Below are 27828 nucleotides of genomic sequence, written 5' to 3'. Positions count from 1 at the left end.
AGGCACATTTCCCAGACTGAATCCTTTTTCCAATCTTCCTTGGAGTCTGTCCTCCAAGCCTTCATAATCCACGATAAATTGTTTTGTTGTCTTTCGCCGTAGACTTCATTCAAGACTTCTTACTCATATCCTTCTCGCAAGTCTATTGCAACCTGCCCCTCCTTCAGCCGGGTCAAAACGGCTGGGGTCAAAAGTTCCTTCTGACTCTCTACTCTCTCTCTCATGATTGTACCCCTCTCAACTATTAATCATGTCCATTAAACGGGCCCTCTCCAAGATCGTCCCCAATAAAATCGACACGGCCGATGGATCTCCCGCTTCTAGCAGGCGTTCAGGGTCAATGTCCCCGCGCCGGTCTATCCTGAGCGGATTTCTGCGGGATCGCGGCGGCTACGCATCCTCATCTGATGATTTGTCGGACGACTCCTCATCCCCAACCACGGGGACGATGAGTAAAAATCAACAGAAGCGCCTTGCGCGACAGCAGCGCCGACAAGCGCGCTCTCGTCTCAGTGAGGAGCACCATTCCGAGGAATCAGAACGTCACAAGGAGGCTGTCGCAACCGCCGCCCGCGACGAGACCCCCGAGATGAAAGCGCGATATGGTGAGCTGCCCCTTCTCCAGTCGCGCACTCGCTCGCGGGAGCTCCGGACCAAATTCGAGGATATTTCGGCAGATTCAGTGGGGAAGGAAGTTCTCTTCACAGCGCGTCTACATATCATCCGTCGCATGAGCGCCAAGCTGGTTTTCCTGGTCTTTCGCCAGCAGCTGGTCACGTTTCAGGGTGTTTTGCATGAAGTTCCAGGCAAAAATTCCATCGCAATGGTGCAATGGGTGGAGCACCTTCGCGTGGGTTCTATAGTACAGATTCGCGGCACCATCCAAGCTCCAGAGGTGCCCGTGTTGGGTTGCACCATCCATGACGTCGAACTAGCCGTTGATGCAGTTCACGTCATCGTTCGTCGTGAGGAACCTGTTCCGTTTAGTGTCTATGAGGCGGAGATCCAGACTCCCGAAGAAGAGCGCGTCGAAGGCCGTCGTAGTCACATCCCTGACCGGACTCGTCTAACCAACCGTTTGCTGGATTTGCGTACTCCAACTTCTCAGTCAATCTTCCGTATTCAATCGGGAGTGGGAAACCTTTTCCGGAACGCCCTGGACGAGCAAGGGTTCATCGAGATCCATACGCCCAAGCTGCAAGGGTCTGCTACCGAGTCCGGTGCCAGTGTGTTCGAAGTGAATTACTTTGGTCGGGATGCATTTCTGGCTCAAAGCCCGCAGTTAGCCAAACAAATGGCGATTGCGGCGGACTTTGGCCGAGTGTATGAAATTGGTGCCGTGTTCCGCGCGGAGAACTCCAACACCCACCGCCATTTGACGGAGTACACGGGGCTGGACATTGAGATGGCAATTGAAGAGCACTACCATGAGATGCTTGAGGTGCTAGATGCTGTGATTAAGAATATACTAAAGGGCGTCTATGGCCGCTTCCGTCGCGAGGTCGAGACGGTGAAACAGCAATTCCCGTCCGACGACGTCGTCTGGCTTGAAGAGACACCTATTATTCGTTTCAGCGATGGTATTAAAATGCTCAACGACTCCGGGTGGCGTGATGAGGAGGGGAACCTCCTGCCGGAAGATGAGGATTTGCACACGCGCGACGAGATCCGACTTGGAGAGCTTGTCAAGGAGAAATTCGGCACGGATTACTACATTCTCGACAAATTCCCCGTCGGTGCCCGTCCCTTCTACACGATGCCTGATCCTGATGACAACCGCTTCACTAACTCCTTTGACATTTTTATTCGAGGCCAAGAGATTGTCTCGGGCGGTCAACGTATCCATGATCCCCATATGCTGGAGGAGAATATGCGCCGCGTGGGCATCAATCCTGAGACCATGGAGGAGTATATGGAGGGCTTCCGATGGGGTGCGCCTCCCCATGCCGGTGCCGGGGTGGGCCTAGAGCGCTTCTTGATGCTTCTTCTCAAGTTGGGTAACATTCGTCTCGCGTCTCTGTTCTATCGCGACCCTAAGAGTTTCCCGGCCAAGCCTCCAACCGTCCAGTTGCGGCACCCGGAGTCTTCGACTGTCGAACCATCTTGGGTACGCGACAAGAAAGGCCACTTAGCGCCCGATGAGAGCCACTTACAGCCCATCGAGCATCTCATCGCGAATTATGGCGATGCGACTTCCACATCCTGGGGAGATGAGCGATTCAAGATTTGGCGTGATCTGGCGACTGGTGCAGCCATCTCATACGTGCCCAGCAGCAGTAACTATGCAGTGATTCCAGGCAATCCGCTGTGCGATCCCCGGCAGTATGGCCGCGTCATCACTCAGTTCTTGCAATGGTTGCGTCGTGAGACCAAGTATAAGCCAATTTGGCTTCTATGCTCTCCAGAAGTTGAGGCTATTCTGGGCGAGAAGCTTGGCTGGCGTAGCTTGTCCTGCATCGCGGAGGAACGTGTAGATCCGTCCCGCAACCAGGCCGCTTCAGACGGAGAAATTGCTCGGAAGATCCGGCACTCGGAGAGCGAGGGTATCAAGCTCGTGAGCATGAATCAGGGTGAGATGGTGCCGGACAATATCCGCGAGAAGATTGATCAGCGTATCCAAGACTGGTTGGCCAACCGCAAAGGCACTCAAGTGCATCTGTCTGAGATCCAACCGTGGCGTGACCATGCGCATCGCTGGTACTTTTACGCAGTCAGCAAGGAAGGCACTATTTGCGCGTTTGTTGCTTTGGCCACTCTGTCCCCCTCTTATGGTATGCAGGTGAAGTACAGCTTTGACTTCCCAGGGTCTCCAAATGGCGTCATTGAACATATCGTCACCCATGCCATTCAGACCGCGGCCCGATCTGGGGTCAAATCACTTACTTTTGGCGCTGGAGCGACCACCACTCTCACACCGGGGCATAACATGCACGGGGCCAAGGTGAAGATGCTGCAGCATACCTACGAAACCTTGGCCAAGCAATTCCATCTTGTTCGCAAGAGCGAGTTCCGTGCGAAATTGGGAGCACGGGATGACCCCCTTTACATCGCCTATCCACCTCATGGGTTAGGGTCAAAGGGTATTCGAGCTGTTCTTCACTTCTTTGAAGATTAATGTTCTACAGGCGTTGACTAAATGACTTTCCTTTGAAAATCCTTTTAAGGGCGATTATAAACGGATTCATCAGTTTGGACATTTCCATACCCCCCGAAACGTATTCCCCATAGTGTTCTGTCTTTGTTACTTTTTGTTGCTGCTGTTGTTTTTGTCCCTCACATAATGAACCCTGTTCCTGTTTGACTTATTGTGATTTTGTGTGGTGTGAATGTATGTGATGTTGACCCCCTGTCCTGCAAAGTAACGTTTTTAGACGAGGTTAGATGAGATTTTTGATATTGAAGAGTTTACATAAACCGTGCTTGATGATATTGATACATTATGCTCTTGCCCTTCCAGGGAGGCTGCAAGCGAATGAAGACATATGTCTATACCATAATATATTACTTATCCTTCTTACCATCCCGAAGGTTTCTTGAGCCCATATAAACAGCCACCCTCTCCAGCTCCCCCAAAACCCACCACGCAATTACAACCGCTAAGCATCCCACAATACATATATAACACGCCGTCGGTACTAGCGACTGCGGGAAAATATTCCATATAAATGGATCGAGAATGACGTCCGCAGCGACGGGCGGAACATTTTCCATCAGTGTCTTGTTGAGAGAGAAATAGTCTGCCGCAGCAGTAATACGAAGGAAAAGCACCGAGTCAGACGTAGGTGCTTGATCATGAAATGAGGATGACTTGCGAGGAGCGGCATTGGCTTGAGGCGAGTCGAGATGAGCTTGAGAATAGAGGCTGATAGAGGAGAGGAGTGTAGGATCCTCAATGGTTTGCAGAAGGGTATGCGTCGTCAAAGTAAAAGCTGTCGGTTGCTGTTCTTGTTCGTTAGTTATACCTCTTGAACCCGTCATAGTGTATATCATTATGGAATATACGATGAACGTACAGTAGCCAGCCAACACACGCGCACTTCATAACGTTGGCCTGGGTTCAAGTTCTCGAGGAAGTACCATGAGTCCGTACCCGGGGATTCATTGGTAGGGAATGTAGCATTTATTCTCGTTCGGAGTATGGGGCTGGACCAAGAGAGGCGTTCCAGACCTAAGTCATCCAGGGTCGGATCGGCAGTGGGAATGGTGAGGGGTTGCGGAGCGATGAAGATCGTTTTCTCGACATTGGCGGTAGCGAAGGAGAGGGTGAGAAGGAAGAAAAGATATTGGAGTAGCATTGCGGCGGCAATTCTGAAAAGTGCAATTGGTGCTGCTACTAGACGGTCATGATCTCGGTGGCCTTGATATATATATATATATATATATGCAGCCTAGTATGGTAAGTAGTTGTTGTTGTGGTAGGTTGAGGGCCAGCCGGTCTGATGGTCCGTTAGTTCCCTCCAACACATATGTGAAGTCAGTGTCAATATGATGATATGGCTCACCATCAATCAAGCCATTGTCGCAATCACTGCCGGTCAGAGAAAGAGTAACTCAGTGTGTGCTCGTGTTTCATAGGCCCCATATGCAATGCTAGCTGCACAACTGAAGATGCCGTCATCGACACGTGATCCCATTATGGGTGGACTTCCTAGTTCCTACTAGTCAAGAGGGACTAGTACTAACCCGGTGGCTGAGTCAGCGGCGGGCTGGAAGGGCGGTCACGGCCCCAGGCCAGCCAATCAGGGGCCCAGGGTGGGAGACGCGACCCAACGGATGGATCAACAACGAAAAGGTGGAAGTCCTGCTTTTGGGTTGACAGCGCATCCCAAGACCACAACAAATTGACTTGACCGATCATTCGGGCCTTGGGCAATTGTTTAATTGATCCCCTTTGTCTAATTTTCTCTTCGTCAATCACCCCAAGGGTTTGTTTCTCCTCCCCGTTTTTTCTCCCACCTGTTCCCCCCTTCCCTTTCTTTTGTTTCCTTTTCCTGGCGGTGTTTTTTTTTTCGTTTACTTACCCCTGAAACGTCCTTACAGATCAGGGCATTTTTTCCCCCTCAAAGTCCTTCCACATTCCACCCACTCCGTTTCACACACCCCCCTCCCTCCAATCTTAATTCTTTGTCACTCCGACATTCGACCATTTTAGACTCGACAAGATGAGAGAAGTCATTAGTTTGAACGGTATGTGTTTTCCTTCTCTCACCAGTCTCATTGGTTGACCTTTACTGATGTTTTTTTTATGTGTACAGTCGGTCAGGCTGGTTGCCAGATCGCCAATTCCTGCTGGGAGGTATGAACATGGCAATGCACTAGAAGACAGAGTGAAGGGGAATGTGACTAGTAAAACTAACATGGTAATCTAGCTCTACTGCCTCGAGCACGGCATCCAGGTATGTGGCTAACAAGGACAATCCATCTATCTTCATCTCAACCGGGTAAACAAACTAATATATAATAGCCCGATGGTTACTTGACCGAGGAACGCAAGGCAGAAGACCCTGATCATGGGTTCAGCACTTTCTTTTCCGAGACTGGTACGTGGCCTTGACATGCCATCTTCCCGCCAACCTCTCCTAACAGGCAATGGCGTCTAGGCCAGGGCAAATATGTTCCCCGTACTATCTACTGCGACCTTGAGCCCAATGTTGTCGATGAGGTCCGCACTGGCACCTACCGTAACCTTTTCCACCCCGAGAACATGATCACTGGCAAGGAGGATGCCTCGAACAACTATGCTCGTGGTCACTACACTGTTGGAAAGGAGATGATCGACCAGGTCCTCGACAAGGTTCGTCGGGTGGCCGACAACTGCGCTGGTCTCCAGGGATTCCTCGTCTTCCACTCCTTCGGTGGTGGTACTGGCTCTGGTTTCGGTGCTCTCCTGATGGAGCGTCTGTCCGTCGATTATGGCAAGAAGTCGAAGCTGGAGTTCTGCGTCTACCCTGCGCCCCAGAACGCCACCTCCGTTGTTGAACCCTACAACTCCATCCTGACCACCCACACCACCCTTGAGCACTCCGACTGCAGTTTCATGGTTGACAACGAAGCCATCTACGACATCTGCCGCCGTAACCTCGGCATCGAGCGCCCCAGCTATGAGAACCTGAACCGCTTGATTGCCCAGGTCGTCTCCTCCATTACTGCCTCCTTGCGTTTCGATGGTTCCCTCAACGTGGATCTGAACGAGTTCCAGACCAACCTGGTGCCCTACCCCCGTATTCACTTCCCTCTCGTTGCCTACGCTCCCGTCATCTCCGCGGCCAAAGCTTCCCACGAGGCCAACTCCGTTAACGAGATCACCATGTCCTGTTTCGAGCCCAATAACCAGATGGTTAAGTGTGATCCTCGCAATGGCAAGTACATGGCTACCTGCTTGCTCTACCGTGGTGATGTTGTTCCCAAGGAGACCCACGCCGCCGTTGCTACCCTCAAGACCAAGCGTACCATTCAGTTTGTCGATTGGTGCCCCACTGGCTTCAAGATTGGTATCTGCTACCAGCCCCCTAAGCAGGTTCCCAATGGCGACCTCGCCAACCTCAGCCGTGCTGTGTAAGTACCACGGTTACTGCTACGCATAAGAGATAAAAACGCTGACAATTTCTAGCTGCATGCTGTCCAACACCACCGCTATCTCCGAGGCCTGGTCCGCTCTCGACCACAAGTTCGACCTCATGTACTCTAAGCGTGCCTTTGTTCACTGGTACGTTGGTGAGGGTATGGAGGAAGGTGAATTCTCTGAGGCCCGTGAGGACCTGGCTGCCCTCGAGCGTGACTACGAGGAGGTCGCCAGTGACTCGCTGGAGGAGGAGGTTGAGGCTGAGTACTAAGTCTAAAACACCGCTCGGCCAGTATCCCGACCATGGTTGCGTTCAGCCAGGTTTTTGGGTGCTGTTAGTGATTGATTCCGAGTTGATGTGTTGGGGACAGGCGTTGGCCAAGGTTACGTGATTGAACTGCCTGCAAATAAGAGAGAAGCTTGGATTAGCCCAGACTCTGTTTTCTTTGTCCGATATATTTTTAATATCCCTGAAATAGCGATGAATTTACCGCTCCTTCCCACATGTAGCTCTCCAGCCAATTTCCTTTTGATTTTCAGAATGTAGACTAGTGATGAGAGGGAGGTCCTGCACTTTGTACGAAGAGGGTGGATCAGGGGGATGACATTCGCTGCCTTAAGCTCCAGATATTCATTAGTAGTTGGGTTGAGTGCTTGACTGACCGCCCGGCAGAACCCCCCCCCGGACCCAAAGTTAAGCTACGGAGTACATGAACCCAATCCCTCATTCCTCGCTCCCTCTACCTGAACACTACCCTTCCAGCTTCTTTTAAGCTCCCGGCAAATTTTACTTGCTTTTCCATTCTCTATCTTTTGTTCCGAGTGAACGCGCCGCCCTCTTTCCTCTCGTACTTTGGTCGGGATATTAACTCCCGCCATTTCGTCTAACATTACCTCATCCAGAAAGCGGCGCTTTGGCCATCCATGCCCGTGGCATCTTCTGGATAAATCGATAACCCTGACACTTTGACGATCTCTTGTCAAGCATTTCGGGCAGATTACTTAGAAGGAGGGGAGGCCTGTTCCCCCGGAACTACAGCCATGGCTGACAATTGTAAGTCTTGCCAGCAATGATGCAACCAAGGTAGCGCAGGTGGGAGAGCTCAGGGGACGGATCTGTGCAACCCGGTATACGATACAGCGGAACTGACGGATCCCTCATGGCTTCCAACAGCACGACAACCAAACCTCAATCTCACTCCTGAGGAGAAACGCGTCTTCTATCAACTCTTTCAAGTCGCCGACACAACTAATCTGGGTGTCATTACTGGCGAAGTCGCCGTCCCTTTCTTTGAAAAGACGAAGCTGGCCCCCGACACTCTCGGCTTGGTACGTCGATGAATAGCCAGCTTACTGGACTTTCTGCTTTCATATTTTACGGGAATGACCCTGGCTAACAGTACCTGCGACTTTGTGTAGATATGGCAAATTGCGGACAAGGAGAACCGCGGTCTCCTGACCCCCTCAGGGTTTGGTGTTGTCTTGCGGTTGATCGGGCACGCTCAAGCAGGCCGCTCCCCGTCAGAGGAGTTGGCTTTACAGCGTAAGTTCTTCACATATGCCAGGTTTTCTTCTACAAGGTGTGGAGGTAGGATGTTGACAGTTTGATTCGCCAATTTAGCCGGGCCGATACCCAGATTCGAAGGCGTTCAAGTTGATACATCTGCCCCTACGCGCGAGGCAGGCGCAACAAGCCCTCCACCAACCCCCGGCGCATCAATTCGAGTCCCTCCGCTGAATCCGGATGATGTGAACAAGTTTCTGTCGCTATTTGAGAAATCGGACGTCTCCAAGAGTGGGGTTCTGTCAGGCACGCAAATTTCCTGCTCCATGAAGGGATAGACTTTTGAGCTAACTCTATATTATAGGCGAGACTGCCAAACAGATTTTCGAACGCGCGAGGCTGCCTAATGAAATCCTCGGTAGGATATGGAATCTAGCCGATACCAAACAACGTGGTGCCCTAGATATAACCGAGTTCACTATCGCTATGCATCTTTTGACATCATACAAATCAGGTGCGATGAGAGGAATCCCGCAAACCCTACCAGCAGGTCTATATGAAGCTGCCGCACGAAGAGGCTCTAGCCGTGCTTCCATTGGCTCACGGCCGGGACTTGATGTTCCCCCTGTTCCCGCAATACCGAAGCAATTTACTGGGCCGCAACGGACGCAAAGCCCTATCAGCAGACCGCTCGGCTCACCCCTTTCGGCACAGTCTACTGGCGCAGATTGGTTAATCACTCCCCATGAGAAGGCACAGTTCGATAGTATTTTTGCGACCGTCGATTCGGCAAAGCTTGGCAAAATAAGTGGGGATCAGGCTGTTGGTTTCTTCATGAATGCGCAACTACCTGAGGAAACCCTTGCTCAGATTTGGGACTTGGCTGATATTGATGCTGATGGGCAGTTGACAAAGGACGAGTTTGCAGTTGCCATGTATCTGGTCCGACTACAACGTAGTGGAAAGGAACCGCTCCCACAGGTTCTGCCTCCAGCCCTGATCCCGCCTAGTATGCGTCGGCCTGGTTCTGCTCACATTGCTCCGGCTCCTATGGTTGTACAGGGTACGGGTATGGCTCAACCAGCCGCCCCTACCCCGGCTGTTCGATCAGCCGCAGATGATCTGTTCGGCCTCGACTCTTTCTCAGCTCCTGCTCCGGCTGCAGCTCCCTCCCAGGTACCCCAGTCTACAGGAGGTTCAAACGTACCATTGCAGATGCCCGCCTCCCCAACATCTAGAGCATCCCCACCAAGCACGTCAACGACGTTCAAGCCTTTCATTCCGACCTCGACCTTTGGGCAGAGCCTTCAGCCCCAGAGCACAGGTGCCTCATCCGGCGTTGCACCAGCTCGTCCACCCCCGTCACCAGCAGATGACCTTCTTGGGGACAACGACCCTGAAGAGTCCAACAAACTAACACAGGAGACGACAGAACTTGCCAACCTATCCAATCAGATTGGCTCTTTGGCGAATGAGATGCAGAATGTTCAAACTAAGCGCACCTCAGCAGAGCAGGAATTGTCTCAGACCTCTCAACAGAAACGCGATTTCGAGGTTCGGCTTGCCCAAGCCAGGGCAATGTACGAGCAGGAGTTGAAAAACTTCAAGACACTCGAGGAACGGCTCCATGTTTCCAAGGCCGAGACCAGCAAACTGCAGCAGGATTATGCTATGCTTGAAGCAAATAGACAGGATCTGCAGAACCAGTACGACCAGGTCTCCGCTGCACTCGCTGCTGATCAACAAGAAAATGCAAGCCTGAAGGAGAAGATTCGCCAGGCTAATGCTGCTGTCACTCATCTCAAACCGGCACTCGAAAAGGCCCGATCTGATGCACGACAGCAGAAAGGCTTGGCCGCGATTAACAAGAAACAACTTGCTACTGTAGAAGGTGAACGAGACAAGCTTCAGGAAGAAATGGATGGCCTCAAGAACGAACAGCCCCATGAGCCAGACGAGAGCGTGGCCCCTCCCGGGAGCATCCCTAGAATTAGCAGCCCAGCTGCCTCGACAACTAGCCAGAACACGAATCCTTTCTTCAAACGCCAAATGACTGGCTCCAGCGAAAGCAACGCTGTGTCTCCTCAAGTCTCAAACGATCAACAGCGCGCTTTCGATAGTCTGTTCGGCCCATCTCTTGGAGCCCCGGTGGCCTCCGCCACTCCGCCTCCGCCCACTTCCTTCCGCGCTGACTCGCATCCGACTTCGATCAAGTCGGCGACGTCTGGAGCACCAACTCCGACAGGTTCCCCTCCACCACCCGCGGCTGCATCCCTTAATGAACCTCCAGCCCCGCCGCAGTCTAGACAACTCACACCTAATGTGCTTCCGTTTGGCGAGTCAGTGTCGACGACCTCTTCGACCATGGTCTCGCCACCTGCTAGTAGATATGACACACCAGCTCAAAGCACAACTTCGCAAGCTGGTGCTAGCGAAGCCAGGCCTACGTCTACCCCTGCCTCTGACAGGACGGAAGAATTGAACCAGAAATTCCCAGAAATTCCCGGCGCCTCAGAGCAGTTCGCTAATGCAGCTATATCGCCTACTAGTGAAGATAAACCAGCAGAGAAGAAGGATCTCAGCTTTGATGAGCTTTTCGGTGGTCCAGCGCATCAGCGGTCGAAGTCTCAAAAAGAGAACGATTTCGAAGAAGCCTTTGCGTCTATGAAACAGGGACCTGGCCTGAACAAAGCAAATGGAGCACCGGCGGCCTCCGAATTCCCGCCTATTCGTGAACTCGACGACGACGACGACGACGACGATAACAGCACAGATAGTGAAGCACCCATGGGCTTCGACGACAATTTCACCCCTGTTGCCCCTCCTCAAAGCCAGATCGCATCCAAACCTCCTGCTGCAGACTCTCAAGCAAGCCCTCCCAAGTATGAGGAAAGCCTGCAGAAAGACGCCGCTGGAGAAGCGCCTGAATTCAGTGGTCTTCTGCCAAAACGTGAAGACCCCACCGCTTTCCCTGATGCTCCTCATTCAGTTGAGTCAAGCACTGGAGCACCCGTTGTTCACGGGGAACCGCGGCGAGACGCTTCAAATGATATAGCCGGGCCCCCAAGCGGAAAGGCTAGTACCCCTGATTTCGAGGCGGCCTTTGCAGGTCTTAATTTAGCCCCTGCTAAGGAGAGTGAGGACGATGATGACTTCGAAACGCTCGACAACAAGAATAACGCGGACTTCGACTTCTCTTTTGACTCCCCATCACAGAGGAAGCCATCCACTCCTGGACCCAGCGCTGGGAACTCCACTTCTTCCGACTTCTTCAGTTTTGATAAGAATGTTGCCCCTTCTTCCCCAGGAGGTGCCGCACCAACAACGGACTCGGCTGCAAAGCCCCAGTCTCACGACTGGGAAGCGCTGTTTGCACCACTTGACAATGTTCAAACCCCTGGCGGAGCCAATGGAACCGGCAATCCAGCAACAAGTTCACCGCCCGGTTCTAATACCAAGTCCCCGGGCTGGGCTCTCCAAACCGGCACAGAAGATGACCAAATCCTTCAACGGCTGACAGGCATGGGTTTCCCTCGCGAGGAATCCCTTGCCGCTTTAGAGAAATTCGATTACAATCTTGACAAGGTAAATCCACTCAAACCTGCAAATTTTACTGCATGTAGACAGCTGGCTGACAACCGTATCCCTTCTAGGCAGTAGATCACCTGACATCGAAGTCTTAATACTTTCTTTTCTTTCCTCTCCTTTCTAGCGCCATGCACATAATTTCCTTTTAGCAATCCACTCGCTCGACACTACATCTTCTTTCCTTTTTCTTTTTACCTCCACTGTATCTGATCTATTGGTTGGCTTGCATATCGCTACTGCTGTCATGTATATTCCCCAGCGGTACTTCCTCAACACTACTTACCCACTATATTGATTGCCCCATGTAATGTAACCCCACATGCTTGTTTGACAGAAATAATATGAATCCTAAGAGGAAGGTCAGATGATACCATGGACGGATCTAGGTAACCCTGGACACTCTCCGAACTAGCATCAGACTATTCTATAGCATTTAATAATCCTACGACGTAGTTGTTCCTTATGTTGAGCTTCATTCCTGTCGATGTCACTTCAAATAATGGTGATGCCCGAGTGTTTTCTTTCAGCAGTCGAAGCCTCGGCTCAGCTCAATGGGATGGGGCTACTTCGTGTGGAAGCGGTAGATTTAATTAGCACCCACCTTGATGGAGTTGGAGACTGTATAATATTCACCACTGTGTTTCCTAGCCAATGAGGGACGGTTGCTAAGATGCAAACAATAGACAGAAGGGGACACAAGGATACGCTCGTTAATAACGGACAGAAACCGAGGGGACACAAAAAACAAGCCGGCAAATTTTCGAAACGTTTTTTATAAAGAGCCACGTAACGACAGAAGAGCTAAGGCACGGTGGGTGATACAATAGCTTCTATACCTAGAAGTTGAGCATTATTCAAGCGGGAGGCTCACAGCCAGTATCGGCGCCATTCAGTGAACTTTTTTCGTGCTGTGTTGAAGTTCGCTGCATTGAAACCACTGTATCGTGTAAGTAATGGTCTCTAAGGGCTGGAAATTTGGAATTATCTTACCGAAGTCTTCTTTTTGCCGTTGTCTGGACGCTTTGCTTCCTGGCCACCTCCCATTCATGACATTGTCAAACCACTTTGAGTCCTGTAGCAGGTAATAGAGGCCACCCAAAACACAGAACACTCCAATTGAGAAGACCCAAGTACGGACGACCGTAACTATAGAGGTTTGGCCTCCGACGAACCATCCAAAGAGACAGAAAAAGGTTGCTAACAGATCCACAACCAGAATAGCTCCCATGAGCTGCCAAGAAGGGATTGATGACCAGAAGGGCCCTTCCGCACGTGTGATGAAGATCAACCAATTCTCAGTCAGCGAAATCTCTAGGAACAGAACTTCATCTCGTTTCCCAAAGTTTTGCACGATTCCCCCTTGCTCACCACCGGACAGCATAGTAGTCAGCGTGACCCAGGTGCCTATCGCTAGAACAATCCCAAGGAGGACAGACATCCCCCATAACCTAGGCAAATTCCACTTCACCGGTGTTTTCGAATAGGGCGCTTTATCGTAGGCAATGGCCAAAGTCGCAATGTCAGCAAATATGGCAATAAAAACTACAAGCTGCAGGTTTAAGCTCTCGTTCGTGATGGCTATCCAGAGTCCTAAGAAAATCTCGAGGTGTAGGGACAGCGCGATTCGATATACCACATAAGCGTGCATACGGTGAAAGATCTGACGGGAGGTCTTCAAAGCATCGATAATAGCAGATAGTCCAGGCGCTAGGAAAACTATATCGGCAGCCGTACGGGCTGCATCTGAGGAGCCTTCAACTGCAATTCCAGCATCGGCTTTCTTCAGAGATGGAGCGTCGTTAACACCGTCCCCAGTCATTGCCACCAAGTAACCCCGTTGCTGTAGGATATCTACAACGTTATACTTGTGCTGAGGAAAGACCTCGGCAAACCCATCGGCAGCCTCAACGAAGTCATAGACTTGAGACCCAGGCATTGTTCCCTTTCCACCTAGGCCGAGACGCTCAGCATTATACACGTTTGTGCCCAGCCCAAGGTGGCGCGATGTCTCTCGGGCAATCCCGACTGCATCGCCTGTCAGCATTTTGATCGACAAGCCGAGAGACTTGGCTTCGTGTATGGTCTTTGCAGTGTCATGCCGAGGAGGGTCTGAGCATGGCATTATGCCGAGTATTTCCCATTCCCCTTCACCGCGCTTTCGAGCAACGCCGAGTGAGCGAAAGCCACGCACTGCGAAGTCTGCTACTTTGTTCATGTAAGCAGCCTCGATATCTTCTGGAATTGAATGGTCCCTTTCGACTGTCTTTAGCACAAAAATTGGAGCTCCTTTCATACAAATGATGCGGTCTCCTTCGGGAGACTGTACTACAGCTGTGACCTTCTTTGACACCGGGTCGAATGGAAAGAACTCCAGTTTCTTATACTGTGGAAGCGCCTTTTTTGCTTCCGGGTAACCCTTGAGGGCTCTGAGAAAAGCTTTGTCAATGGCATCCATTCCATTTTTCTTCCGTGAAGCGGCCAGGCAAGCTGTTAGCATAAGATCCTCCGAATTGACACCGGGTACAGTGTAAGGTTCTGACAATGATAGCTTATTCCTCGTTAATGTACCGGTTTTGTCGGAGCACAGTATCTCAACACCGGCAAGAGACTCAATTGCGGAAAGCCTTTGTACAATAGCCTTCTTCTTAGCTAAATACGCTGCTCCCACTGCCATTGTTGTTGTAACGACGGCCGGGAGGCCGACAGGAACACCGATCATAGTAATGGCTAAGGTAAACTCCAAGATTGTGACGATGTCATTGGAGCGATAGAAAGAAGATACCCAGACGACGAGTAGGGTCATTATAACGAGTATAAGCAGCACAATGCTGATTCCATTCAAGACCTCCGTGAAATGTCCTGTTCCGGAGGCGGCGGCACTAACCAGTGCAGCAGCTCGCCCTACGAAGGTATAGTCGCCAGTAGCTGTAACAACAAGGCGAGCATGGCCATGTTTGACAGCCGATGATGAATAGCAAGTGTCACCATTGTCTTTATCAACAGCTAGAGACTCGCCAGTAATTCCGGACTGATCCACTTGAAGGGCGCTACTAGATACTATCCGGCCATCTGCAGGAATGATCGTTCCCTGTCCACAATTAGATATGTTGTCAGACTTGAAGCGTGCGATAGAGTCAAGTAGTGTACCTCTTCAATTTGTAATATATCTCCTGGCACAACGTCTGAAGCATCGATTTCAACAAGATGACCATTACGCAGCACAACAGCTTTGAGAGCCAAGGTTTTCTTCAGCTCATCCACGATAGACCCAGCTTGGAACTCCTGAATGAAACCCACGGATGCGTTGAGTATCAGTAGAGCACATATGACTCCGAAGTCAACCCAATCTCGGAGGCCAGCCGCTAAAATTGCAGCTGCCTATGGCCGTAGCACATCAAAGAATTGGTAAGTGGAAATCCGACATACCAGGGCCTGGTGCACATACCTCCATCACGAACTGAACAGGCCCAATGAAGTACGAAAGGAATTTGAGGACGAGGTTCTCTTTTTCCTGTTTCATTTGGTTGAGGCCATACTTTTTCCGACGCATGAAAACCTCGGGCTCAGTAAGACCGGCGCTGGGGTCTGTCTGAAGCAGTTCCTCCGAGATACAACATGATGTGCTTGCTTCGTCTTGTCCGGCGTCATCTAGATCGATATGACCGTCTAAGGACTCAAGCTCTTCAATGAGGGCATCTATGTTCTCCACGTCCTCGTCATCCTCGTTATCCGCATTGTCAGACAATGATTTGTATTCAGCCGACACCTTTGCCATGAATTGCTCTTTTGGGTCCCCGTCATCATGACTAGAAGATGCTTCGTTAGCCGGAGGGGCCCTCAAAATGTCTAAGCTGGGTTGAATAGGCATCAGGAATGGATGAGAGACTAAGATAGGAAGTTGCTAAGATGGATGTGAGAGATCTTTAGGGCTTTAACGGTTATATATATATAGTTCGTATCCATGGAAATGTGTAGATAGTGTAGCGAAGAGATGTGCAGGCTCTAGTAGAAGCTGCAGGCATAACCAATGCACAGAGATAAGGACAGTCAAGGGCAACATGAGAGGGAGATACATGGTTGAATCACTAGCAAGAAAAAAAAAGGGCAAGAACAATGGTGTCGTCCTTACCAAGAGTGGGCTTGTATGTATACATCGTGGGTGTTACCTGCTAGTACTTAGTAGAGAACGTTTTGGTATTGTACTAGCATAGTAGCTCAGCTGAGGTCAGGTGCTCTCTCTACTACTAGGATTGTATCCTAGTACGTATAGTTCTATGTATATGGACTTCTGGAGTGAATGTTAGTACTAGTAGTCTAGTCCTCTAGTATGGATTGGATCATCCAATCACATATTGATGACATAATCTAGCACCCAAGACGTCATTCTTTTCATGGAAAAATAAAATCATTCAAGGGAAAATCTCCCACTTTTTGCCCATCACCTTTCAGCCCATCGGCTGATAATATTCCATTACTGATGTTCCACTGCTAGAAATTTGGTAGACCTCAAAACAACGGCGTTGGGGTTCTTTTGTAACGATCAACCACGGGAACTCCACTGCTATTCACTATAAGACCACTGCTCTCGCTGGAGGCTATCCGATAATGTTGCATATCTTGGCGTTTAAGGAACTCTTGGTCTATTCGGTTGATACCTGAAAAGGCTCTCAACGCTATTCTCTTTATATCTTTCTTTTTTACGACAGTTCTCATTTCACTTGCTTAACCTATTTGTCTATCTATTTATATCCAAACATGAACAGGGAGATACCAGGGTTCTACTATGGTGAGTAGTCATGTGCCACAACGATACGCTATCATCTCACTCATACAACTCTCTCCTCCCGCATTATCTAACCATGGAATATTAATCCCCTTCTAGACCCTGAAAATAAAAAGTACTTCAAGATCGAGGCGAGCCATAAAGCTCCACCAGGGTCCCAATATTCCAAAGATGCCGTCAAGCGCAAACGCAAGGATTCAGAGGTTTGTACCACCCGCACAGACCATATGTGAATTCTTCATTCCTGACACCTTGTAGAAACGGCAACGGAAAGTCCACCTCACTCAGAGGGTAGCAAAGGAGAAAGTCAAGAGAGCAGCTTTCTTAGCCAACCCTCTCATCGGTGCAGAGCGGGAAATTGGAACCCAGCTTGTGACAAAAAGCGCCCGGCAAGACCAACGGGGTCTGCTGTACGCTGGCCAGTTGCGCCGCAACCAGTTGCACCAATTTGAGCCCTGGCCGGATGAGTACTCTATTAAACATGTGGTGCGCAATCAACGATCCGGGATTCTAGTTGCTAGTACGTTGCTCAATTATCCTCTCATCTTGCGATCTCGGATGCTAATCAATTCCAGGCGGCCATCGAGGTGGTGAATCATCTGTTTCGTGAGCGAAGCCTTTCAGTATGTGGCGGCTGGCTTTTAGTTTGCTAACCGCCACCAGAATATGCTTCCCAGACTGCGATCAGGAAAAATGGACCTACAACCGGACAATGGAACGAGTTCTCTTCAAAGAGCCTTATAGGGTATGCGACTCGCAGTTCTAAACGTCTTAATCTGTCGATAACCGCTGATGGGGCTTCCTTCAGCTTTCCTCTATCTCGTTGAGCCATACCGGTTATCTACTGTAGGGCAAACCGACCCATTCAAAATCCTGCTCAGTATGGCTGACCGCACCAGAGCAACGATGGATAGCGGCCCTCACGGCGACTCATTCCTCGCACCACGAATGCTTCCTGACCCCGACGAGGGGGGAGATTACCGGTGGCCTCCATCCTGTACGTCCATCCCCTAGAACCATGCCACTTCGCGAACCAAGCTAATGGACATGTAAAAATAGTTTCTCACCCAGTTCGCCTTCGCATGGCATCATCGCTTTGGTGCTCCGCACCTTGCCCAGTTGGCAACATGCCCTTCTTCGCAGTCGGCACGTCAGACGGCCTTCACACACTAGAGGGCTTTGGAAGCTACTGGGCTCTATCAAAGAAATCATTCGCCAATGATGTATATACGGGGAAACCAATCCTCCACCGACGAGTGGATTCCTCCCATGCAGTCGTCACCAGCGTGGAATGGTTATCCGCCCAAGTAATTGCTGCGGGACTCAAAGACTCGGCGATATTCCTCCATGACCTTCGCAGTGGCGGAACAGCAACAAGACTCCAGCACTCGCATTCCATCTCGAAGATCAAAAGCGTTGACCCTTACCGTGTGGTTGTGGCCGGAAGGAACTCAGTACGTCCTCCTTCATCAGCCCCCACCCCGTGCCCATGCGTTGGTGTGTAACAGTAGGACTCGGGGAAAGCATCTGACACAAAAAGCAGCTCAATATGTACGACATCCGCTACCCACCTAACGGGCTCCAGCGCAACCCCAATCCCAATAGTAAACACCACACCTCAACGAGACCATACCTCACTTTCTCAGATTATTCACCTGAAACTATACTCGATTTTGACATTAGTCTTGAACTGGGCCTGCTAGCGAGTGGTTAGTCTGTCCCTTCCTTATCTTTTCTGAAGGAGGGCAAACTGACCAATGGACTTTTCATTCATAGCGTCCGATGAGCGCAAGATCCAGCTCTTTTCACTTCGAACCGGCGAACAGGTTTCTTCACCTCTATCGAAATACGAATACGAGGATCCCATATCTTCAGTTTGTTTTGAGTCCGGGAATGGGTCTTTGCACGGGCCACAAACTCCGAGCATATTGGTTTGTGCCAAAGACACGGTAGATGAATGGATTTGGTGAAGGTATTTATTGCTGTATACCATGATTGCATGCTATGGATAATGTTACATATCTAAATTACATCTCTATTCCCGTCTATTACATTGAAATGTAAAGTATCTAATCCAAGCCGCCTGCTAACCATTCACCAACTTCCACACCGATTGTCTTGGCCAATTCCCCGATCCAGTCGCCGGAGACATTAACACACCATCTTTCACCAGCATCGGATGTGGTGTTTCCGCTATTCAACCCACCTGAACCTAGTCCCATGCGACTGCCGCTTTCGCGACCAGCAGCAGGAACAACAAGCCGTAGTCGACGCAGTGTGGCAAGTTCCGCGTATATTGCATCGGAGACTGCCGCTTGACGTATTGGATTTGCCGGCGGGTTGGGATCAATGGCGTGATAGATGGCTATTAATCTCTCTAAGGGGAATGGGCGGGCTGTTAGAATAGTGGATGGGCCGGTGATACCGGTGGCCCCAGCGGCTGATGTTGTAGCAGAAGAAGTGGCAAAAGCAGATTCTAGTGTCGACTTAGTGATGCGAGTCTTTTGTCTCTTGCCTCTTTTGCTGGGGGTGGAGGGATCATTGCTGGCATTTCGAGCATCCTCCGCTTGCGCCTTTGACAAGAGCTTTAGACGTCGTCGATGATGGGCACGCTTGTTCCGCGCTGATAAAGAGGACGATGAAAATTTTGAGAAGAAGATCGTATCCAGCCTTTGGGGGGTATGGGAGGCCAAGTACGCGGATGTTAGGATCAATGTCGGGAGATATGGTAAGGAGGGAAGGGGTGAAGGGGCAGACACAGCTAACGGTGTCGGCTTTGATGCCGAACCATTCGCGAAAGATGTTGGCTCCTCGGTGACTATATGATGCACAAGTGCCGCTTCTCCATGGTGTCGAAAGAGACCACGGTTCTTGAGTAAGAGTCGAGAAAAGTCCCATTCTTCATTGCCCCCGGGAGGGGCCTCCCCGTTTGTGATAGGTGACATAAACTGGGGCCAGAGTTTCTCGCAGATAGACCGGAAGGTAGGAATCGAACTAGCCGTAGGTCCAACTAAGGAGTCATAGATAGCTGAAACAAAATGGAGGTATAAGTTGGATGACACTTCATCAGAGAGACCAGTAACTGTAGGCGGTTGTGAGTTTAGGATAATGGCAATCGCTTCGTTGCGAGTGTACGGGGGAAAGCTAATGTGCGGAACACCTGCGGCTTGCAAAAAGAGTGGTCGTGGAGTAGCGCTGAGGACCAAAACAACCGAGAGACATGGGATCTGTTAAAACATCCAGTCAACCATTGCTGATCCAAAATTCCCAAACGCCTCCAAAGTAACTTACTATTTCTCCTAGCCTTGCTAGCGCGGATAACAGGGTCTGTGATGCCTCTCGCTGCTTATCGATCCCATCCAAAACAAGCACGAACTTAGTCGCTTTGCCAGATTTTGATGCCAGACATTCGCTTAGAAGGACGGCGAGCGTACTGACATGCTCACATCGTCCTTTACCATATTTCTCCCACTCATCCTGTATCCCTAATGCTTCTAAAGTTGCCCATAGTATCTTTGTTAACAGATGACGGCCTGTGATGCACTCTGTGCTCCGGACAATGGCGTGCGGGACTTCGAGGGCGGAAAGAACGGCGCGAACTACGGTCGATTTGCATGTGGCAGATATACCATGCACAACTAATGTTGAGGGGCTAGGACCGAGAGGCTAAGTATAGCAGGCAGTCAACTGTTAGGTGATAGACCTCCAACGGTTCGCTTTGGAAGGTGAAGTAAGCATACCCCAAGAAGGTTGGCAAGTTGTCTGGTTTGCAGCTCTCGACATGGCCAATTCTGGCTCAGTGCTCGAGGAATCTCGCTTGGACGCATAAGGCGCTATGAAGGTACACCGGAAAGAGTGTGAATATCCGTAGACAGAAGAAATCCAGCACACGGAGATAAAAAGAAAGATCGGAGATCTTATCGTCACGCGTCTTGTTCACATGCCAAGTCACGTGTATGTCGCCTGCGGTTTCTAGATTATTGAAACGCTGTAGAAACAGTCCTTGCTCATCATTTATAATTATATGTTCACATTGATTTAGGATCCATTGGAGATGAGTCAAGTATCATTTGGATTGCTAGCGTATGGTTACATCTATTCTACCGAATGCTGTTGGGACAAGCTTCCAACTAGTAAATCACGCAGCAACCGTCGCCAGTATGTGTAAAACACGGATAAGAAGTAACGTAGGCGTCATATCACAGTACCAAGAGAGCGTACAGTATTGACAATAAATATCTTCCATATGACAGCCCACTGTTCCAACCGGAGGGTCAAGAATTGCCGCAGTGACAACCCACATACATAAACACTTGGAGAGCCCAACTTCTGAAGCGAATAAGAAAAACAGAGCATTCCAAGTAACGTTAAAGAGACGAGAATGATGATAAAAACACATTTGAGCGTAGCTTCGAAAAAAAGGTAAGAAGGAAAAGAAAAAAGAAAACAGGGAAGAGGAAAATGGGGAGGAAACCACATATGTATGGAACATTTCAACCTTCACTCAACCTGATATCGGAGAGCAGGGTCAGCAGAAAATAAAGACAAGGAAGAAATAGACGTGCAGGTATATTCGTCAAAAAAAAGGTGATAAACATGAGCATTTACGCCTTGAAAGAATACAGGACATCAATGCAGAGACGCTTTTATCATAGACTGCATCGTGTCGTAAGAATCCAAAGATGCAATACTAATTGCATAAAGATAAAAGATCTGTCGTAGTATCAATGTTTGTGATTCCCAATTCGCTGACGGTATGTCGAGATGGCCGTAAGTCATAGAGATCGTATCATCATTTCAAATATGAGTACAGTTCATTGAATAGATTGCGAATCCAAGATATATCACGCCAGGTCAAAAGTATGCATACAGCTGACCCTGGGCACCTAGATTAGCATTGGGGTGTTGGACCGCAGGAGTGAAAATCCCGGAGTTTTCGCTCGGTCCCCCCGATGGAGTATTAGTTGCAGAGCCGGGGCCGAACTGGGCACCACTGATGGGAAAGGAGGGATGTTGGTACAAGAAAGGCTTCTGGTTACCTTGCAAGGGTCCAGGAAGCTGAGCCGAATTCATCTCGTTCGGAGTAACCTGTCCGCTAGTTGTAGCACTTCCCCTCCCCGAGCCTTCAGCCGCCATCATCTTTCCGGCGATACGACGGCCATGGGGCGTCTGACGGATAGAAGGCAAGATTGGTTTAATCGAATCGACAAGCCGAGCTCGGGTTTCGCTGTCTGCGAAGTCCATAGCAGTTTGCACAACATAGTTAGCGAAGGAGTCTCGGAGCATTTTCTCTAGCTCAGCGCCCGCGAGCATCTCATCGATCAGCTGGCCTCGAATTGGACCATCGGCAGTGCGGAGACATTTCTCAATTACGTTGGAGCTGAACTTTTGTTTGGACAGAGCCGGGATATTCCCTCGGAACGTCTGACAAAGAGGTTCGGTGAAATGGGGTTCGGCGAGATCCAAAATGTACTGCACCACATAGTTTCCAAAAGGATCCTGGACGAGCGCAAAGGCATTGGAGGTGATCTGGGCGATGAGACGAGCCCTCTGCTCACCAGAGGCATGATCAATGCATCGCTGAAGAACGCAACATCCATGACGGTGGGTGCCGACGACAACACAGTTAGCGCCCACCGCATCGTAGATGAATTGAGCATCCTCCGCAGAGAGGCGGTTCAGGCACTTCTGAATCACGTGGTTACCATTTAAGTCCTGAACTAACTCCACAACGTGGTCCTCCAAAGCATGAATCACAGTTTGCGTCTGTTCGGAAGTTGAGATAAATTCTATCATCTTCTGCAAAGCCCTAGTGCCATGTTGGTTCAGCGCAATCTTGACTAGCTGGTGTGCGGCATTGTTGATTAGAGCTGTGCGTTGCTCATCGTTGGAGTACTCGAGCAACTTCTGGCACAAGTAGTTGCCGAAAGGGTCTTATCAAAGTTAGAATGGTCAAATAGATGTAAATTATCAGGTGAGGTTTACGAACCGGTCATTAGCTCCACAACATGTACGTGTGTCTCGTCAAAAATCATCTGGACGTGGTCCGCATTGCGCTCTTCGAGTTTCCGCTGCAAGTATCTGCACCCATGTTGATCCTTACAGAGGCTGTACAGCTCACCCCGATAGTGCTCCAATGGAAAGTTAGTAAAGCGAGATAGCTGGGCTGACTCTCCTTCACCATTACTGCGGCGAGATCCCATAGCTTTTGCTGGTCCCTCAGCAAGACGGTAATTGCCAAAGGCAGGAAATGCGCCATAAGAAGCACCAGGATTGTAGTTCTGAAGTTGTCCATTTACTGGAAGTGTGTTACCCATGTACCCCTGGACGCCGTACCCGTAAAAGGGCTGCTGAAAAGTGGCCAAAGAAGCCGGAGTAATAGCGCTAGTATTAGCACCAGAACTGAGCTGAGGCCCAAAGGGTGTTGCATTTGGCTTTAGAGCAGTTGGCTGAGACCGAGATCCCTGCATGCTTGGGTCATCACGCTCAGGTGAATCCTTCTGCAGACGGGGATTAACACCATTCGCAGGGATTCGGCCCATATTGGCGTTGTGCTGCTGAAATTGTTCCGCGTGGGTCTTTGGCGGGGTGATGGCAGGGTTGAACGCATCGCCCTTGACAGTAGGGAGATCGTTGGTGGAGTACGACGACTGTAGAGAATTTGGACGGTTTGAAGAAGTTGCAGTCATACCTTCATGGTTTCCCTCAGCACTATAAAGAAGGTTTGCCTCCAGAGAGTGACGAGCAGCGTGTCGGGATACGTTAGAATGTCCCTCGTTGGTAGGACTACCAAGCTGCTCGAGCCGGAACATGTTCAGAGCGTTTTGGGGCATGCTTTGATGAGAAGATCGATGGCGGCTATGAGAATTCCACGTCTCGGGGTTTGGGGTGCGAGAATTAGCCAAGTCCAAAGCATCTGAGTTTGCAGATAACTATGTACTCGGTCAGTGGAGCAAGATCAGCGGAGATTTTATTATCGATGACTTACCAATCCTGAGTCGTCCCTGCGCGACAATGTAGGAAACTTGTCGTCAGGGTCGGTCAACTTAAGATAACTTTTGATATCGGGAGTTGGAATCCGATCTTCTTCCTTCAAAGTTGCTCTATCGTCCTCGTTACGGAACAGGTATTTAGGAGCGTTGAAAGACTCCAACCCAGACGTATTGTTGAAGCCAGAAATGTTGGGACGAAGTTGAGATCCAAAGCCAGCAGATGGCATTGAATAGCGATGGATTCTAAGCCATATGAGTCAGCAAACCTGATGAGGTGAAGGTACCATGAATAACTTCAATAAAATGGATGCCAAATATCCTGTACACGTGAACATCCAGGTAGCACAAGGAAACACAGTGCGAAATAAATGTTTAAGCAACAAAGCAAACTCTTGTGTTCCTTCACAGGTAACGCAGCGGCAACGCCGAGACTTATTTTGGTAAAAAGTGAAACACACGAGACTCCAGAATACAACAAAAACTAATTCACAGTGATTAACATGAATTAGGAAGGGAGCAACTTACGCAGGTCCAGGGCGGAAAGGAGATGTAGGCTCTTGGCCAAAATCCTCTTTCTCAGAGTTTCTGCGAGAACCGGGAACAGAATGCACTGAGAAGCGGTTTGTAGGAGTTTGTGCAGACGCTTGATTCACCTGGCCCTGCGGAGTGGTTGCCTGGGATGGGGCGAATACATTGAAGAACCCGGGAGATGATGTAACAGATGAGGTTGAGAAGCGTGTAGGCCGAGTGAACCCACCTGAGAAGCTGTTTTCACGATACTCAGGAGGAGTCGTGGGCTCACTCACGGGACCAGATATGCCAGCTTTGGCAAGATCCTTTGCAATTCGGTCCATCTCTAACCTCTCTTTCTCATGCTCCTTGTCTAGGAGCTTCATATCCTCTTCAAACCTCCTCTTTTGCTCCCGCATATACTCGATGTGCTGACGCTTCTTTTCAAACTGAGACTGTATTAGAAACAATCAGGACAGAGGTGAATGAAAGAAGTAAGAAAGAAGTAAGGAGTGACGAAAGGATGCCGCCAATCCCTCGTGATACAGAGGGTTGTGGTTTGTGAAACTTGAAGGTAGTAGGGAAAGTGAAGGTCAACAGGAGCTAAGGTAGGTACAGGGTAAAGAAATAGGCCTCAGGTGAGAATGAGACGTCACATCCATCGAGACGTTAGTAGGTAGCAACACTGACTAAAGCTTACTAGGACCGGACGGTCATAATACGAGAAACGTTCAAAGACGAGTGCACCTTCAGGTGATATATAAAACGGCTTATCAAACGGGGAAAGCTTACCGATGACAACAAATCTAAGGGGTCCTGTATCTGAGAGTTATTTCCAACATGGTTCAAATAACTCCAGGATGAGAGCTTGCTAGAGTCTGTAGTGAAGCGACGTTGAAGGTTGGCACGGACATCACCCGAGGGCCTCGAAAAGGCCGACACGAGGTTTGAATGGCCTGGCGAGATTGAATTGTATCCGGGAAACGGGGACTCTGAAGTAGGGGATCGCGGGGATGGAAATCGCAGCTCATCGAGGCGTTCACTAAGTCCGTTCTTGAAGGCCATGATGGGCGGCCAATTCGGGACGGTGATCACTGGACTACTACCGTTCAGGGGCCAAGACAAGTCAGAAAAAACAGTCACAGCATGGTATTGTGTTTGACGGGAGGGCACTTTAGAGAGTTATCAACCCTCGGGAACAGCGACAGATAGCAGGTTTGGGGGGCTTTAATTGAAGCACGGGGATGATGAGGAAGAGTTGTCTTGGTTGGCGGTGTGTTCTCTCCGATAGTGTTGCGATGTAAGGAGTTGGAGAGGGGCTGAGGGGTGATCTGGCGGAGAAGATCTCGGAAAAGAGCGACTCACACACAATGAACGCCTCGAGAGTTTAAGTTCCAAGCGCGAAAATGGAGTTTGCAGTTGAATATTTGCTTGAGGATGCAAGTAAGGACTGTTTATAGGGGTCTCGGGGTAAGTTTGTACACCCAACGGTGCACTCCTAACGATGCGGAGATCTCGATCAGTGGCGTGCGAACCAAAGGTTTGGGCAACGGGTGGTACCTGTTAATACACCTTAACCCTACACTCTCGATTCGAGCGCGACGGGTTGATAAAATACTAACGAGTGAACAACAAGGAAATGGATTCGCAAATGACAACAACGAAGGTAAAAATATATTGTTGTACAGGTAAGTGTGAGTGCCCCAGAAGACAAGAAACGAAGGAGGAGGAACAAAGTGGGAGGCGGGCGAGAGGGGAAGAGAAACGAAGCGTGAGCGGCTGGGAGAGCTGAGCGTGCCTGAGGAAGCGGGGAGTCAGCGACTGGACTCGTTTGGGAAATACGGCGTTGGAGTCTTTGGCCGATGGGTGTTCTTCATCGCTAGGACCTGATGGCCCCATGTCTCTTCTCGTCTTCTTTCAACCTTTCAACGTCAATCTACCACTATAGTACTATTAGTATAATCAATATAAATCTTTCTATTGCTCTACGTAAATCAAGCCAGGTCCCGACGCATCCCTTTGGTCTGCTCTAGTTGTTCCGCTTTCTATAAGGTTGTGGTAAGTACCTGTACGGAGTACAAGTACTCGGTACTATGTATCGTACTGTACACACCCCGACAAGGCACGAGGTTAAGGTACCCAAGGCCATTTACTTAGACAGGCCTTCTAGGTGCTGGGCTCTCTAAATACCTCGTATATACCTCATTGTTTCTGTTTAATTTTCATTTCCTTGGATTTTTATTTTTTTCTGGTTTTTTCATATTATTGTTGATGTTATTATCTTTTTCTATTCTATTCAGTGGGTAGAAGAAAAACGGGGATTTATTTTGTCATGCTTCTCATTATCTTGGGAGGCCTAACCGTCGTGATGGTCCATTGAGGGTTGTGGTGAGCTGTTCGATGACAACCAATTCTAGATGATCATTGACTTTTGGACGGATCAAGTGTTAATCTTGCCCGGACGAGTCGTGATTGGATGGCGAATTGCTTTACCCTGCAAATTTCAATGATCCTGCACGACTCTGTCCAGTTTGAATGGCACGTAGTTGTTGAACTGTATCCTCGGAGGTTTGCTGCAGCTTGCAACATGCACCTTCGTTGTCCCCGGTCTTGCTCGTTTTCGATTGTTGAGCTCTCAACCTCTCCCGACATCAAGGATATATTATTATAGCTGGTTCGTTTTTCTTTACTCTTCCTCACCCCTTTTTATTATTACAGCCAGGGTGTACCTTTGACTACAAAGAACTTACGCTGCTTCCTCCCTGCTGGAGGATTGTGTAAGGGGGGCACGGGTTATCTTTGGTGTGCTGGTCGAGGCTGCAAGTGTAATTCTGCATTGAGTGGAGACAACAAGTCAAAAAAAAAAAAAAAAAAAAAAGATGTGACGGCGGTTCACGCCCTAATTCCTGCACGTACCTGGGTCAGAGCAACAATGACTGGAGCATTTACAAGGGAGACATTAATCCTCCGTTGTAGTAGAAAACGAATAAGATTTCTGGAGCTAATAGCGGCTGCAGTGCAAGTCATAGTTTCGAGACTATCCCAGTAGTCAATCCTTTCTCTCTCCTTTTTTTTTGGTTTTAGATTGCCTTGTTTCTTTAATTAATTGAAACTGAAGGGATCCCTTAATTCCGCAATTTGGTGCCCTACGAAGGTATCATTAGGTTCCCATCTAATGATCTCGTACATTAAGGAGGGAAGAATACGCATAAAGAATGAATGGCCACTAATCAATTCAGCATTGATTAGCTATCCAAACTCATATGAGTCTTGTACGGTTTCAAAAAATTCGGGTTCATGGCTTCCCATACGCGTCCCAAATAGTTGGTGGCGGGGGGTCATCTTCAGCAAAAAAATTTTTTCTCTTGTTTTGATTTTCTGTTTTTCTTGGGTTTATTTTCTTATTTTATTTATATTTTTCCCATTTGACTCAATTCTGGTAGGTGCATGGTTAGTACCAAGGATCAATAGCCCGGATAGCATTCGAATGGATTCAACCGTGACAATCGAATGAGGATCATCGAGGATGCCAGTTAGCGTGGTTCCATGGATCAGTCGATTCAACGTCTGGGCCGATTGAGTTGGGGTGCAGCGCCTCTCAAACAAATGGAACAAGATGAGTAATACTAGTTGTTTCTCGTTCAATGATATACATACACACGGAGTATTTTATACTTTCTAGTACTAGTATTATCAGATGCGTTTTAAGGTACCTACTTCTAGGTGGGTATGGAACCAAGTTTCCTTTTGCCTCTTATTCTTCCAATACAACTATGAGCACGCCAATCCCATGATTGGTGCGGTGAAGGAAAAGCGGTGTACAACCTGCTAGGAACACCAGACCAACGAACGGCGTGCTGATCCGTCGCTTCGAAGCGTCCCCTCCCTT

At 49.4% G+C, this 27828-nt stretch overlaps 7 protein-coding genes across 7 annotated transcripts; 4 read left to right on the top strand and 3 right to left on the bottom strand.

Moving 5' to 3' along the window:
- Positions 1–42: 42 nt before the first annotated feature.
- On the top strand, positions 43–3308 carry erdS (aspartyl-tRNA synthetase, cytoplasmic). Its single transcript, XM_032050653.1, has one exon. It carries the CDS (start codon positions 251–253, stop codon positions 3113–3115), a length of 2865 nt encoding a protein of 954 aa, XP_031900344.1. The 5' UTR covers positions 43–250; the 3' UTR covers positions 3116–3308.
- Positions 3309–4519, bottom strand: BDW43DRAFT_88695 (uncharacterized protein). The gene is made up of 3 exons (XM_032050655.1): positions 4503–4519; positions 4014–4436; positions 3309–3939 (listed from the first exon to the last, which is right to left on the bottom strand). The coding sequence occupies exons 2-3, from the start codon at positions 4293–4295 to the stop codon at positions 3502–3504; spliced, it is 720 nt and encodes a 239-aa protein (XP_031900343.1). The 5' UTR covers positions 4296–4436; positions 4503–4519; the 3' UTR covers positions 3309–3501.
- A 355-nt stretch (positions 4520–4874) lies between these two features.
- On the top strand, positions 4875–7242 carry BDW43DRAFT_276506 (tubulin alpha chain). The gene is made up of 7 exons (XM_032041961.1): positions 4875–4925; positions 5041–5187; positions 5256–5296; positions 5370–5396; positions 5465–5540; positions 5601–6555; positions 6611–7242. Exons 2-7 carry the CDS (start codon positions 5163–5165, stop codon positions 6831–6833), a joined length of 1347 nt encoding a protein of 448 aa, XP_031900342.1. The 5' UTR covers positions 4875–4925; positions 5041–5162; the 3' UTR covers positions 6834–7242.
- A 59-nt stretch (positions 7243–7301) lies between these two features.
- On the top strand, positions 7302–11944 carry BDW43DRAFT_88566 (EF hand domain protein). The gene is made up of 6 exons (XM_032050651.1): positions 7302–7616; positions 7737–7891; positions 7982–8105; positions 8184–8372; positions 8431–11651; positions 11720–11944. Exons 1-6 carry the CDS (start codon positions 7604–7606, stop codon positions 11747–11749), a joined length of 3732 nt encoding a protein of 1243 aa, XP_031900341.1. The 5' UTR covers positions 7302–7603; the 3' UTR covers positions 11750–11944.
- Positions 11945–12408: 464 nt separating this feature from the next.
- On the bottom strand, positions 12409–15935 carry BDW43DRAFT_88570 (plasma-membrane proton-efflux P-type ATPase). Its single transcript, XM_032050652.1, has 5 exons — positions 15784–15935; positions 15100–15460; positions 14802–15032; positions 12645–14742; positions 12409–12591 (listed from the first exon to the last, which is right to left on the bottom strand). Exons 2-5 carry the CDS (start codon positions 15427–15429, stop codon positions 12509–12511), a joined length of 2742 nt encoding a protein of 913 aa, XP_031900340.1. The 5' UTR covers positions 15430–15460; positions 15784–15935; the 3' UTR covers positions 12409–12508.
- A 162-nt stretch (positions 15936–16097) lies between these two features.
- On the top strand, positions 16098–18457 carry BDW43DRAFT_88515 (uncharacterized protein). The gene is made up of 10 exons (XM_032050650.1): positions 16098–16440; positions 16537–16640; positions 16696–16957; positions 17013–17043; positions 17101–17182; positions 17246–17283; positions 17337–17434; positions 17497–17891; positions 17981–18146; positions 18214–18457. Exons 1-10 carry the CDS (start codon positions 16410–16412, stop codon positions 18405–18407), a joined length of 1401 nt encoding a protein of 466 aa, XP_031900339.1. The 5' UTR covers positions 16098–16409; the 3' UTR covers positions 18408–18457.
- Positions 18458–18506: 49 nt separating this feature from the next.
- On the bottom strand, positions 18507–25004 carry BDW43DRAFT_300339 (uncharacterized protein; the record flags this gene model as incomplete). The annotated part of the gene is made up of 7 exons (XM_032044877.1): positions 18507–19664; positions 19729–20089; positions 21308–22370; positions 22427–23369; positions 23426–23672; positions 23955–24388; positions 24732–25004. 7 exons carry the CDS (start codon positions 25002–25004, stop codon positions 18507–18509), a joined length of 4479 nt encoding a protein of 1492 aa, XP_031900338.1.
- Between the last annotated feature and the right edge of the window lie 2824 nt (positions 25005–27828).

Source organism: Aspergillus alliaceus, assembly GCF_009176365.1.
Source record: "Aspergillus alliaceus strain CBS 536.65 unplaced genomic scaffold BDW43scaffold_22, whole genome shotgun sequence".
In the NCBI taxonomy this organism is placed as follows: Eukaryota; Fungi; Ascomycota; class Eurotiomycetes; order Eurotiales; family Aspergillaceae; genus Aspergillus; species Aspergillus alliaceus.
This window is presented reverse-complemented; position numbering and strand designations above follow the sequence as displayed.

What these genes read in the sequence shown, in the direction of transcription:
- erdS (XM_032050653.1), top strand. Translation starts at nt 251, where the DNA reads ATGTCCATTAAACGGGCCCTCTCCAAGATCGTCCCCAATAAAATCGAC.
- BDW43DRAFT_88695 (XM_032050655.1), bottom strand. Translation starts at nt 4,295, where the DNA reads ATGCTACTCCAATATCTTTTCTTCCTTCTCACCCTCTCCTTCGCTACC. An exon ending in GCGTGTGTTGGCTGGCTACT is followed by an intron (nt 3,940 to 4,013) that starts GTACGTTCATCG and finishes GAACAAGAACAG; the next exon opens with CAACCGACAGCTTTTACTTT.
- BDW43DRAFT_276506 (XM_032041961.1), top strand. Translation starts at nt 5,163, where the DNA reads ATGAGAGAAGTCATTAGTTTGAACG. An exon ending in TCGCCAATTCCTGCTGGGAG is followed by an intron (nt 5,297 to 5,369) that starts GTATGAACATGG and finishes ATGGTAATCTAG; the next exon opens with CTCTACTGCCTCGAGCACGG. An exon ending in GCCAACCTCAGCCGTGCTGT is followed by an intron (nt 6,556 to 6,610) that starts GTAAGTACCACG and finishes GACAATTTCTAG; the next exon opens with CTGCATGCTGTCCAACACCA.
- BDW43DRAFT_88566 (XM_032050651.1), top strand. An exon ending in CCCCCGACACTCTCGGCTTG is followed by an intron (nt 7,892 to 7,981) that starts GTACGTCGATGA and finishes GACTTTGTGTAG; the next exon opens with ATATGGCAAATTGCGGACAA. An exon ending in CAAGAGTGGGGTTCTGTCAG is followed by an intron (nt 8,373 to 8,430) that starts GCACGCAAATTT and finishes TCTATATTATAG; the next exon opens with GCGAGACTGCCAAACAGATT.
- BDW43DRAFT_88570 (XM_032050652.1), bottom strand. Translation starts at nt 15,429, where the DNA reads ATGGCAAAGGTGTCGGCTGAATACAAATCATTGTCTGACAATGCGGAT. An exon ending in ATATATTACAAATTGAAGAG is followed by an intron (nt 14,743 to 14,801) that starts GTACACTACTTG and finishes AATTGTGGACAG; the next exon opens with GGAACGATCATTCCTGCAGA. An exon ending in ACGGCAAAAAGAAGACTTCG is followed by an intron (nt 12,592 to 12,644) that starts GTAAGATAATTC and finishes TACACGATACAG; the next exon opens with TGGTTTCAATGCAGCGAACT.
- BDW43DRAFT_88515 (XM_032050650.1), top strand. Translation starts at nt 16,410, where the DNA reads ATGAACAGGGAGATACCAGGGTTCTACTATG. An exon ending in GGTGGTGAATCATCTGTTTC is followed by an intron (nt 17,044 to 17,100) that starts GTGAGCGAAGCC and finishes AACCGCCACCAG; the next exon opens with AATATGCTTCCCAGACTGCG. An exon ending in TTACCGGTGGCCTCCATCCT is followed by an intron (nt 17,435 to 17,496) that starts GTACGTCCATCC and finishes ATGTAAAAATAG; the next exon opens with TTTCTCACCCAGTTCGCCTT.